This window comes from Meles meles, chromosome 9, assembly GCF_922984935.1.
Source record: "Meles meles chromosome 9, mMelMel3.1 paternal haplotype, whole genome shotgun sequence".
Lineage (NCBI taxonomy): Eukaryota > Metazoa > Chordata > Mammalia > Carnivora > Mustelidae > Meles > Meles meles.
In genome coordinates this window covers 43,356,926-43,370,288 of record NC_060074.1, presented here as the reverse complement: position 1 = coordinate 43,370,288, position 13,363 = coordinate 43,356,926, and the positions used below count along the sequence as shown (strand labels likewise).

Here is a 13,363-nt window from a genome sequence, read left to right as displayed (position 1 = left end):
CCAGCCCACCATGCCACCGTGTTGCATGGGGTGTGTTCTGGTGCCTGCCCACGTGTGCTCATTCAAGGATCATGAGCGAGACCAGCAGTCTGGGGAGAAGACACTGGGACAGCGTGCAGGTCGTGGCCTCTGGCACTCAAGGATGGAGACAGTAAGACTCTGAAGACTCTTTCCTTGTGTAGTTACTTTCTTGCAAGAGAAGACAAACAAGAAAACAAGAAGGGATGACTTCACACAATCACACACAGTGACTGGCTAGAAAGTGGCTGGGGCAGGGAGACAAACAGGCAGGCACATGGTGTAAGCTAGGTCCCAAGAAAGCCAAGAGGAGAAGGCAGTCTGGGCAGGCTTGGAGGGGAAACAGAGGAGCCACTGGGGGTGACGCAGATACACAGAAGCTCACCCAGCTCTGAGCAGAGCAGTGGGCGGGAGCCAAGGACAGGGAGACGGGAGGGGTAGGTGGGACATGGGATAAAGAAACATCAGGGGCCAGACCAGCTGGGGCCTTGTCAGTCAGAAATAAAACATCAGGAACACAGCCCGTGTGCAGCAGGGAAGCCACTGCAGTGTCATGTGGGGGGCGTGGCAAGCTGATTCATGTTTGTTTTTTTTAGAAGATGAATCTGGCCAACCTCATGGAAGCAACAACACACAGTGGGGGAAGAAACAGGGCTGACAAAGCAGAGCTGTGGTGGGAACCATGGGCAAGAGAGGCAGCTTGGCAGGCAGCCAGGTGTGCACTCAGGAGGAGAGTGCAAAGAACCAGCCATACGAGTTGATTCAGTGAGGTAAGGGTACGAGAAACTGTGTGTGGCCTGATCTCCCGGGAGGAAGAGATGGTGGACGGCAGACTGAAGTCTGGAGTCCCCTTTGGAACTGCTAAGTGTGAGTGGGTCAACAGCCCTTTGAGTAGGTGGCTGATTACACATGCTCAATGGAAGAGAGCGTGGTCCAGTGGGGTGTAAGAACTCGGGTGTCCTCCGTGTCTAGATAGATGGCTAGGACTACTCAGGGGGGGAGGGGGGCCATAAAGTGAGGAGAGAAGACTATGTTTGGAGCAACATCAAGGACCTGAGGTCTGAAAGAGAAGGCGATGATTCTGAGACACATCCAAGAAAACAGCAGGAAAATGCAGAGAATGTGTTATGGGGGAAGCCAAGAAAAGAGCTTCCAGCAAGGAGATTATGAAGGGAACCAAGGAGTTGGCAGGGGGAGGGTCTGGCCATGGGTAAGAAAGTGTCCAGAAGGGCTGGGAAAGAGGATGACTGGGACAGGTAAGAGAGAAAGTGGCCGGGAGTAACTGGGGAGAGGGAGTATGGAAAGATGTCCTGGGCAGGTGTGCTCAGAAGGACAGGAGACCAAGGCCTGGGAGCTGCTGAGGGCTGTGGTCGGCACCAGGAGGAGAGCTGTCGGGGCAGGTGTGCAGGCTCCTAGGCAGGATCTGATGACTGGGGAGAGCCGGGGGCACAGGAAGGAGACAGGATGAACCTAGGAACAGAGTCATTTGGACATGGAGAGCTAGTGGGTACAGAGGGGAGGACACTGGAGGACAGTGTCCCAGTACAGAGGGGAGGACACTGGTCAAGGGCAGGGACAGCTCGTCCCTTGTGAAAGGAGGAAGCAGAGCTGTCGTGGGCACCGTAAGTAAAGTGGGGATGGGCCTGAGCACGGGGCTGCGGCAGGTGCAGCAGGGGTGGGTCTGAGCATGAGGAGTGAGTGAGCACCTCCCCCTATTTCCTTGGTAAAAGTAAAAGAGAGTCACCGGGTGAATAAGAAAGTAGAAGATGCAAGAAAAAAAGTTGGAGCCAATCATTTCGAAATATTATGCTGTGTCAGGTTACCTGATGCTATTTGTGTCAAAACTGTCAGAACAATCCTTCCCGCACTGTGGAGTCAGTGCCCCGAGATCCAACAGGCTCATCTACAGAATAAGGCTCATGTTTCTCATCGGAGCCATCTTTCATGTACACTGTTCACAACCCCCTTGAAGAGTGGATCTCAACCTTGGATGCACGTTCGAAACACCTGGGGAAAATTCTGGTGTTCAGGTTCAGCCCTGGCCAGAGGAACCACAGTGCCAGCCCTCAATCCTGGGAACTGGGATTTCTAAAAAGCATCTTGAAGCCTAAGATGTGCAGCCAGGTTTGTGAGGTTCCCGTTCTCCCAGTTCTCAGTCCCTGTCTGATGTAGGTTTCTGGAAAGGGGGCCCCACGACAGAACCTGAGGGGAGGTGAGCACAGAAGGTGGTCCGAAGCCTCTCATTCTCTCAGGACAAAGCTATGTCAGTGAGCACCATCTAGGGCTGGCCGCCCTACTGCAGCCCTGTACAGTTGGCTTACTGAACCTGAATTTGGGCCATCAGCCCTCTGTTTCACTTTGTGGTCTCTAGATCGGAAGGGTACCAATGTGATGCCAGCGATGTTGTCCACACATCCTCACACAGGCAGCACACAGGACTGCTAACAGCCAAGGCCATCCCATGCTTGCTGGGGCCTTCCTTCCCTCCCCCACACTGCGCTCTGGGCACCTGAGATGCAGTCCAGCCCTGGTCAGCTGGGTGGGGATCGTTCTAGATCCTCATCTTGGGGGGCCCTTATGCCCAGCAAGCAACAAGTGTTTGCTGGATGCCAGGGAACATCAGAGCTGGTGAGGGCAGCAAGACTGAGTAGAAGTGACAACTTCCAGCTTCGGCCTGGGGGTAAGCTCAAAGTCTCGAAGTCAAAGTCCCTCAAAATCAAAGGGACGAGACACTTCCTGTGGCTGGCTGCAGGAATTCTCTCCAGAAAGGATTATTTAATTCACGAGGGACCAATGGCTGGAAGAAAGGACCCGAGACCTTAAGCTGTCTTGTCTAGATTAGGGTTTGTCAACCTTGGTATTAATGACATTTTTGGGTGGGATCACTTCTTGGATGCGGGGGGCTATCCTGTGGTGCTAAATTTAGCAGCTTCTCTGCTACTAGAAATCAGAAGCACACCCCCTGACCCTTAGCTGCGACAACCCCAAATGTGTCCAGACAAGGCCAAATATCCCCAGGGTATGGGGAGAGGGGACAAAATTACCCCTCGTTGAAAACCAGTGGTCCAGAAGAAGATACTGAGGGCCAGAGAGGGCTAAGAGACTCGCGGCAGGTATTAACAGCAACTGACAATAGTATCCCTCTCTGCCATCCATTTAAAATGATTTCTAGACTTCTGCTAGGCAAAATGAGAGCTGCTGGCCTTCAAGCATGAAATCCACGGCTCCCTGTTCTGATATTGGGGCAGTGTTTTCTCTGGTCAGCACCTGCTGCTAGAAATAGCTGGCAGGAAGGAACTAAGGAGATAAAGTACAAAGTAACAGGGTTTTGATTGAGAGGAGAAAAAAAAATACACCTTTTCCCCCCTGTGGCCAGTTACCCCAGGAAGCTTCTGCTTTCTCCTTGGCCACATGCAGAGAAAGGAAAGCAGGCTCTGAGCACGGAGGGAACTGGGGTCATCCCTTTAATTAGGCCGACTGGCCCAATGAGGGGAGCAGACCTCAGCTGCTGAGACGGGGTGTCCAGCTTTGAGAGATGAGAGCCCACGGGCCCTTTAACACTGCGCTGAGCTGAAGGTTGATGACAAACCCCAGGGAATGGTTTTTGAATGCCAGCCAGAATCGGGGAGGAACTGATGATAAAGGGAAAAGTTCAGGAGAAACCAGAGAAGGGAAAACGTTATTTTCTTTAAAAGCAAGCTTTATAAAGATAAACAACTTTCATGATACAATGTTTTAATATTAAGCATTCACGTTCCCTTTAAAAAAATGGCAAAGGGGGAAACTGTAAGCTTCTGCATCAGAAAGACCTGGGTTTGAATTTTGGCTAATTATTAAGAGTCTTGGGTTTCTTAGCCTTTTTGAACCTCAGTTATCAAACAGCAACAGTGATTCTCAGAAAATGAACATTAGATGTCAAGCTCTGGACACAGAGAGGCCGCTGACTACAAAGGCAGTCCCCACCTTAACCTTCTCCTTTCCTCCCTCACAAAAACCCTCCTATAAATGAAGCCGCCTGGTGGGAGCAGCTGTGTCACACTACCACCACCTGCTGGCGACACGCCAAAATTGTCAGCATACTATCCAAGGAGAGGAAAAAAGTGCTCAGACTGTAAACATCCCGGCACCCAGTCCCAGCACCCTCTCTGGGAAGGGAAAGACAGAGGGAAGTGTGGGACAACCAGAGGGGCTGAAACGTGTGTGTCTAGCCTCTATCATTAAAATAGCCACGCAAAAAAACACAACAAAACAAAACAAACCAGTTCAAACTATTTAAAGGTCTAAAAAGCTTAAAGACTTCAGATTCAGGATTAGTGGTCCAAGAGCAGATTCTGGTAGACTCCAACAGGAGGACACAGGATTAAACTACTGGGAGGAGATGCACAAGCGCACATGCACACACACACGCACTTTCGCGAAGAAAGCTGAGCACGGTGTGTGCACAATGACAAGGCTGTCTGCTGGCCGGGCGCAGAGGCAGGCTGAGGAAGGGTTGAAGAGAAATGCTTTAGAGTCACTGAAAGCAATGCAGTGCTCACAGTGATGACCAGCCAGGGCAGCAAAGATGAACTGCTGGAATGGAGCAATCAGGGTGGGGGGGATGGGGTAGAGCCAGCAGAACAACCTGACAGCCAAGAGGGGTGGGGGGCAGGGCTGTCGTGGCGACACCAACAGTTGAAGCCCAAGGCTGGCACTGGTGGGAGACGGGGTGGCAGGCCTGCCTGGCTTGCTGCCAAACTCAGGAAGACACTCAGACACACATGCGGGGGGTCCACTGGCATAGGTGTGATGCATCTTAAAATGCATTTAGCCTCAGAGTAAGATATGACAAGAAAGTGTGTACAAACGACCCCTGGTGTCCCCTGCTATACCCTCAGTAATGCAAACTCTAGGCCAAGGCTTCTAGAGAAAACGACCTATAAAGAAAATGATTAATCAAAAAAAAAAAAAAATCACAGGCTTCCCATAAGACTCATGAAAACTCTCAGCCAATAGTTGTTGCAGAGATAATTGTCCTGAATCTATCAATAAAGCTAAGCTGCCCCTTCATTGACTGCAAACAACAATTTCTTTCACCCAGGATTATAAGTTGGTGTTCACAGGCTCACTGCTGCCATTACGGTGATAAACAGTTTAAACCACAACAGGGTCTGACATGTAGATCAATTCTGGGTCCATAAAGAATCTACACAAGAGGTTGCAGGACAGGAATTTACAGCCACCAGTTTTTATTCCCTCTTGCTGCAAAAATTACTTCTGTCAAACACTTAGGAGAGTGAGGAAAAATGTAAAAAAATTAATTTTTCATGTACTACAGGAACAGCCTCTTCCAGTGCCAAAGCTGAAGATGAATATGTTTCTGCATTTAAAAAATTATGCCGAGCAGCATGTGGCGCTTTGCCGAAGAGGGACCCAATCCTCCGTGCTGCTCGAGAGCCAGCAGACAGCAATTTGAAACCCCGAACTGAGCTGTCTGGATTTCCTCTAAGGGCAGATGCGGGTCTCATGTTAGCAACGCCAAATTATATTAGACATTTAATTTTAAACCTCAGGTACTTAATGTAAAACCTTAAAACAGTAATAGTCATAAAGCAGTGGGGCATTCCATTTCACAGAATGGATTCTTCTTCTCCTCCCCCCTTAATTTAACCAGAACCTCCTGTTTTGTAGTTTTGCACACTACAAAGTAATCTATCTAATTAGGAGTTGCTCACAGCTGCTTAAAAGAGAGAAACCCCTCAGGGTACCTGTGCATAGAAAGGGGGAGCCTTTCATGACCCGAGCCGAAGGCAGAGGCTTTAACCCACTGAGCCACCCAGGCGCCCCTCGGGGGGAGCCTTTCAAAAGTTCTCTGGAGCCAAAGTCTTAATTTAGTTGTGGACGAGGGGGCAGAGAAAAATTGAGTCCTGATGTTGTTATTATTACATTTTATAATAAAGTGTATGACAATGGGAAGGCAAATTCACCAATTCAGGGGTATTTGGATTCAAAAGCAGCTTAGCTTCCCCTGTCCCTGCTGCTAGTACTGTGTAAGCTTTTTTTTTTTTTTAATATTTTATTTATTTATTTGACAGAGAGGAGGTCACAAGTAGGCAGAGAGGCAGGCAGAGAGAGAGGGAGAAACAGGCTCCTCACTGAGCAGAGAGCCTGATGCGGGGCTCGATCCCACGACTCTGAGATCATGACCTGAGCCGAAGGCAGAGGCTTAAACCACTGAGCCACCCAGGTGCCCCGCACTGTGTAAGCTTTTATGATTCTGACATCCAAACCAGATATCTGGGCTGGGCAGGGGGGAATAAAATGATTAAAAAAGAGAGAGTGGGATTTGTATCAGCTGCAACTTGAAAAGAAAAAAGCATGACAGAAAGCTCTTAATCATGTTTGTTTCTTTGGTGATTATTTTCCAACACGGCAGGGAATGTTGATGCCCAAGTTGAGGTCTGGAAATCCATTCATAAACACGTTTTCTTGAAAGTCGCCTGTCAGACCTGATGCCCTGATGTTCATTAAAAATTGCTTTGGGTCTGGGGACCTGATGGATCACAGAAGGCAGGGGTGGTGCTAAGCAGCAAGAAGTCAGGATGTTACTCTCACCACAGGTGGGGACAGGGCTTCTTAATGCCCAGGTGGACCAGAGTACCCAGGGATCCCAGGAACATGCGGCTCCTACCGAGAGGGTCTTGGCAGAGCCTGGGTGGCTGCATTTCTAGCGAACTCCCAGGCACTGCCTGATCCCAGAGCCATGGTTCTCAAACATCAGCACAAGACACAGTTCCATGGAGGGTTTGTTAACACATAGGAATGTGCACCTGTAACCAACTTCCAGGGGCGGTGACTGCTGCTGTTCATCTGGGAAGCACATCTCAAGAAGCACACCGACATGTTCTCAGGTTTGCATCCTGGCCCCGCCCAGAGGGTGACTTTGGACAAGCAATACGGTCCCACATCTCCCTACCCACCAAGTGGAGCTAACATCAGTGTCTACTCCCTGAAGATCAAATGAGATCAGCCACATGAAGACCTCCATAAATACCAGCTCTCATTATTATTACCACTGTTGTTTCCCTTTTCAACTGTATGTTGGTTGTGACATGCCATCAACCCTCAGAAAATAGAACAATCAGGAAGGATAGAGAAAAACTGCAAGAATCCTCCCTCTGTGCAGTGTTCTGCTGCCTTTCCAGATCTTTGCTTATATAAGTGATGCCAGCTCTAAGCCTTAAAATTAAGACGCTAATTAATGTTGCCATTCTGACCTCTTCTTGTCCAGTCTGCACCCATCTCCCCTTGCACGCTCCCAACAGCCCCTTCATGTCACGTCCACTCCCTGGTGGTTGCATTTCCCTTTTTTTTTTTTTTTTTTAAAGATTTTATTTATTTATTTGACACAGAGAGAGATCACAAGTAGGCAGAGAGGCAGGCAGAGAAAGAGGAGGAAGCAGGCTCCCTGCAGAGCAGAGAGCCCGATGCGGGGCTCGATCCCAGGACCCTGAGATCATGACCTGAGCCGAAGGCAGCGGCTTAATCCACTGAGCCACCCAGGCGCCCCTGCATTTCCCTTTTTCCTTCTCCCTGAGCCCTTGTCCAAATTGCCTCAATGCTTATAATAACTTCCTCTTGTGGTTTGGCACCAGAAAACCACCCATCTGGGTCTGTAAGCATTGCTCAGGTTGGATTTTCTTTCAGTTTTCCTTGATGGACTGTCCATCCCTCAACTACCTGCACAGTCTCAGCCCAGGCTTTCCCACAGGTTCTGTGTCCCATGGCACAGGGCTGACATAGGGCGGGACTGGAGCTCATGTGTCGTGTTCAGGGCTCAGGCCCTGTGGCGTCAGGGAGTCTAATGAGTTTTACCAAGCGTGCTACATGAAGAATGGACACTCGAGGGTGTCAACAGATGAGAAATCACTTTGTAAATATAAAAACACCATTTGTATGTAGGCAAGCTCGGTCTCTTACAGGAACTTTATAAATGTGTGTGTCGAGACCAATGCCATCTCTTTCCGTGCAATGCCACTTTCAACCAAACTGATGGTCTAGAAATAACAGAGTCCCAAGCTTTGGTGCTGGGGAATGCCTGTGGCACATACGCCTAGCTGGGCGCAAAGAACTATGACGTGGGGTGGGGGGACGGTTACCTAGTGAGTCTTTATCAAAGAGATAAGTGTGCAGCAGGAAGGCTTACACAGAACAGATTTAGACGAGTATGCCACGTCCCATGCCTTTTCTAGAAAACAGTCTTTTCTTTAAAGTAGGCTCCCCAGCATGGAGCCCAATGCAGGGCTGGCACTCATGAGCCTGAGATCAAGACCTAAGATGAGATCGAAAGTCAGACGCTTAACCCACTGAGCCACCCAGGCGACCCTATAAAACATTCTGAGTAGAAGGGAGGCAAAGATTGGGGGTGAGGTATTTCTTAAGAACCTGCTCTTTTGTTCCCCCCTTCTTCCCAAATATAACTCCCATAGCACATAAGGAGAACTCCAATGCTATTGCCCTCCTCAGGCCATGGTGGTGGATCCACAGTGCACTGGGAGGAGGAAAGTTCTAGAAGGTCCCTGCTTGACCAGGAGGGACCAAGGCAGTGTGCACAGCAGGCTCCGGAAACATCTGCACAGAAAGGTGGCCACAGGCCAACTGTGGCTGGCCAGCAATACTGAAAGAACACCTTGATGATGCAGTAATTATGTGAGCTGCTTGCTCACTGTAATGACGGCAGCAGACACTTGGCGACAGAGGCCACCCCGGACCAGGTGCTGTGTTCACACCCAAACCACACAAGGAAGGAAGCACACCCATGCTTTGGACCAGAGAAGCTTGTGGCCGCTGTGCGGGGGTTTCAGGTGCTGACCCAGCACAGGCCCTTCCAGGGCAGGCAACAGAGGTGAACACTCAGATGTCATTTTCCAAGGGACCAAACTCCAGGTGCTTTGTCTCAGCGAGTCAGAACCTGCTTTCCTGGGGTCCTTGGGCATCACAGGACCTGAGACAATGGGCGTCGAGCCCTAAAGAGGCAGAAGGGGACACTGGTTGCCAAAGCATCCTTCTCTGGGTGGAGAAGGGGCCCCAGAGGCGGGTGCGTGCCGGGCACAGGGGCCATGCTCTATTCACACACGCCATGCCACCCGCCCTTCCAGACCCGCACTGTCATGGCACCCCTGGGTTCGGCCTTGATGGACTCCACTTCTCCTCTGCAACCAGTCTGGAGCTGTCCTTACTGCAAGCCCTCACTTGGCAGTGTTGGCCAGAGAGATGGAAGCAACTAGAAATAAGGACGATGTTTACCCACAGCAAACGTCCTGCTGCAGCAGCTGGTGGGTCTACAGGGAAGACCTGATGCTGAATCTTTTAATTAGAACAAATTATGTTAAAATTACTTTAAACCCCTGTCTGATAGATGACATACAACAGTGGGAATTCCGTTAAATACCGGTGAGCGGGCCGTAGACAGAATGCCACAGGCAAAGCGCACTGCTGCAAAGCCAGGCGGCCTCGATAGCACATCAGTCACGATTCCGCCCAGACATCAGGGAGGCTTCTGACGTCCACACGCATCTCCCAAAAGGCTGCCCATACTCATAAAAAAAAAAAAAGAGGTGACAGGGAACTCTCCAAATTTAGAAGGTGCATCAGGAATTTTGGAAAACTAATAAGGAGAATGAATTCTGTGTTTTCCTTTCATGAAAAAAGCAAACACACCCCACGCCCGACGATGGAACACAAGCAGCGCTACTCGAAGTATGGCTGTGGGGTCTCATGGGAAAGTGTGACTGGAACACTGGCTATGAATATTTCTCGCCTACTTGTCACGGGATCGTGTGTGTGCAGCCTTGCTTTCCAAACCTGGCAGGCAATCTACTCCTCCCTGATAGGACCACATGGGAGGATGTGAGTGAAACCTTTGTCAAGGACCAAATGCTCTGCAGATGAAAGGTGACACGCGCCCGGCTCATGCAGCTGCCCCATAGGGCCTGCACACAGAGTGAGCGCGGACGGCCAGGGAGCCACATCCGGCCCCTGGCTCACACCGAGGACCGTGAGGGGGGCGCGGGTCCGGGGGGCTGCGCCCTCTCTTACCACTGCTGATGGCTGAGTTTGCAATGACCGTAGCCTCACTCCACTGGTCGGCACTGGAGACAGAGTAGGAGCGCTGCTGCATGCCGTCCGGCCGGCTGCCGAAGGAGCCCAGGCTGATGCCGCTGGCCATCTGAGACCCAGACGCACTAGTGACATTCCCTAGGAATAAACAAGTCAGGTGAACACCACCTCGGACTGCAGACCCCAGAAGCCAGCACGAGTCAGTCGAGATGCCCACATTGTTGTGCGTGGTGGACCTCGGTACCAAGAGCAGCTGGCGTCCTGCCTACGTGAAAGATGGACGCATCCTACAGAAAAATATTCAAGAGGAAAACAAGGGTGGAGCAGATCCTAGGGAGCCTGAAGGCGCACTGCCAAGGAACCTAACCACGCAACACAATCATAAACACAAAGACGCCGACGCGACACCATCTCTAGGTTGGGCAGAGGTGAAGACAGAAGACCCACTTTTGGGGAAAGCCTCAGTCCCAGCAAGACGAACCCTACAGGAGCCCCCACTGTGTCCACGTATTGATGGAAGGGAAAATGACCACAAATGGCAGCCAACTTTCAGAGTGAAGCTCTACTTTATGGTCAACACGAATCGAAGCTCCTAGACATCGGAGGACATGCACTCTCAACCCGGGTTAAGCTCACTCTTACCCCGAAGAGGCCCAGTAGAGGAAAGACAGCCTTCGCCACTGCTCAGCACATGGGGCAGTGATGGAACGAGCCCATCGTGTGTGGGATGATAGCGATCAGGAGCTAAACATCAGAACAAGTGATCTCTTGGTCATATCAACTGTAAACTCAAAATCATGACTCAGTGCCTTTCTCTAAAGTGCGGCCATCCTACCGTCTGAGTGAATTCATGTATTGGATGCAGATCTTCAGAGAGATCAGGTTTGTTTTGTTTTAGACCTTCCTGCTTATTTTAGTTTAGAACCAATCAAGTTCAAATTGTTTTAAAAGAAGGCTCTCATAGCACAAGATTTTAAGTGCATAGACCAGGTTCGTCGTTCCCAAATCTGGCCAATTACCAGAACTGCCCATGGAGCTTTTAAAAAACAGAGGCTTCCAAATATTTGTATTTTGATTCCGAAGGCCTGGGGCTGAGGCTGGAGAGAATGCACATTTCCCACAGAACTCTGGTGGTCCCGGTGAGCCATCAAGAGGTGGGAACTGGGGTTCTGCTACTGACAACCGACTGGACCGTGATCCCAAGATCATCTACTGAAATGCCTATGTGAGCCATGCAACAAACAAGTGGTCCACAGAGATGAGATGCTTCAAAAAATATATTTCTACCTTAAAATGGGATACTGATTTTATGCTGTTATCTGAACCGGGCACACTTTGAATGTCACAGAGGAAAACTATTCCCAGGCAGCTCTACCCACTTCCAGAAAAAAGCTGAAAGCAACACCTCAGGACCTGGAGCGTGGGCGGACCCAGACCCTCCTGAGTGCGGTTCTCAGACCAGTGCTTGGCCAGGAGCTCGTTAGGAATGCAGACCCCCAGGCCCTGCCCTAGCTCCTGCTGTTTCAGACACTCCTCTGGAAACGTGGGCGCACACGACATCCTGGGGGCCCCTGAGAAATCACTACGAACACGATACCGACAACTGGAGCTCTTTGCCACCTCAGACGCTTGCTGTCAAAGGTGCCCTCAGGCAGCACGCACTGCAGATCAGGAGCCCGCTCTTGGCTCCTTGTCTGGCTGCAGGGTCTGAGCCAGTTTAGCCATTTCCCTCCAACCACGGAGGAGCTGATTTTGGGGCCCACTCAGGCCCTCCAATCCTGTAAGCACACATCGTTACTGACGATGCTGGCTAGGATTCCTGCACCCACTCAGGGGCCGATCCCCATGGCAGATTGGGGAGAAGGGCCTGGCGTCTGGCAGCTCAGATACAGAGAAGCAGTTCACGGTCAGTGGGTGGCAATCAGGGACAGACCACATGCTCCTTCGGGGCTCAGACCCACAGCAGGGCACCATCTGGGGTGGGGGTGGATGAGGTGCTCCCACTGGGCAGCGCAATGTGGGTCTCCCCCTGTAGCCTATGTCCATATAGGTGTCTGCTGGCCACCTTCCTACCATCCCCTTCCTCTGCCCTGCTCTCCTAGGAGGGCACCCATTTAGGCTGTAACCATTGGGTTCCTATTGGGCTCAACCAGTGGGGAGCAGATATGAGAGAAGGATGAGATGGGCGGTCACCTGGGGCTGGCTGTCCCTGAGACTTGCTGGGGCATCCCTCCCCTTGCCCCACTGATGTCTGTGCCACTTCCACCAGCCCTGGTGCCCACACCTTCAGACCCTGGGCCTACTCTTCCCTTCTCACACACCTACACTCAGAATCACGTTCAGGACAAACCTCACCCACCCTAAGACCTCGAAACCATTTCTACTTTCATCGCATGAATTCTCGGCAGGTAGTGGCCTGAGGACACTGCTAATATTTTTATGGTAGGGCAAAGAAAAAGCTGGAAAGAGGACAGAGAGGACCACGAGAAGATCCACACAAGCTGTGACCTCACCGCTGAGCCAGCAACCCCCCCGCCCCAAAGCCTAACTGCCCTTGGGCACACCTACCGTTTGGCAAAAACGTTGAGGAGATGATTCTTTTCTCCCTGCACGGCCCAATCACACCAGTGACAAGTCATGATCAAGTGTGCACTCTGTCCACAAAACCTCTTCTTCTTACACCAGCCTGAGGCACACAAGGTCAAGGCTCACAAGTACCCAAACACCTTCACTGTCTGTCTTCGAGCTAATGATGCCAGGACGACATTTAAGCCCGCAGTGTGGCTTCCCTTCTGGGGAGTGGCTCCCAGACGACAATCAGCCTAAAAGCCTCCTGACACACTTCCCTTGAAAGGCAGAGTTTCCCAAGTGCACCTGTCCCTGACTACACACAGAAGCCCTAGGATATCCACTCACGCACAGTGCAGCCCACTCCGTCTGAACTTGGACAGGAACACGTGCAGTGTCCTAACGGGGGTATCCGACAAAGAGCTCGCCTTAGGTCAACAAACTCTTCATGTCCAGGCCAAATAGCCACTGTGGAAGGAGAAGAGTAGGTTCTCTGAAATATACACACTGTAGGAAACCCATGTGACAGAGCTGGCCACGTGTCTGCAGTGGGTCCCCCGGTCCTCAAGCTTCCAGTTGTTTGTTAAGCGAACTTTTAAGCATATCAAGTTCAATGTATAAAGCTGCAGGGGAGCAGCTCTGGGGTTTGGCTCCTGAGGGGATCCCCAAGGAACCCCAC

At 50.9% G+C, this 13,363-nt stretch overlaps 1 protein-coding gene across 8 annotated transcripts in view; it reads right to left on the bottom strand.

Annotated features, from left to right (window-relative positions):
- AGAP1 (ArfGAP with GTPase domain, ankyrin repeat and PH domain 1) overlaps nt 1-13,363 on the bottom strand; it is a 517,259-nt gene that overhangs the window by 149,366 nt on the left and 354,530 nt on the right. For 6 of the 8 annotated variants that reach the window (XM_046018363.1, XM_046018364.1, XM_046018365.1 and 3 more), the window contains one exon: nt 10,096-10,254. The exons of the other annotated variants lie outside the window; for them this stretch is intronic. In XM_046018363.1, coding sequence (XP_045874319.1) covers nt 10,096-10,254 — 159 coding nt within the window. The remainder of the gene's footprint in view (nt 1-10,095; nt 10,255-13,363) is intronic. 8 annotated transcript variants of the gene reach the window in all.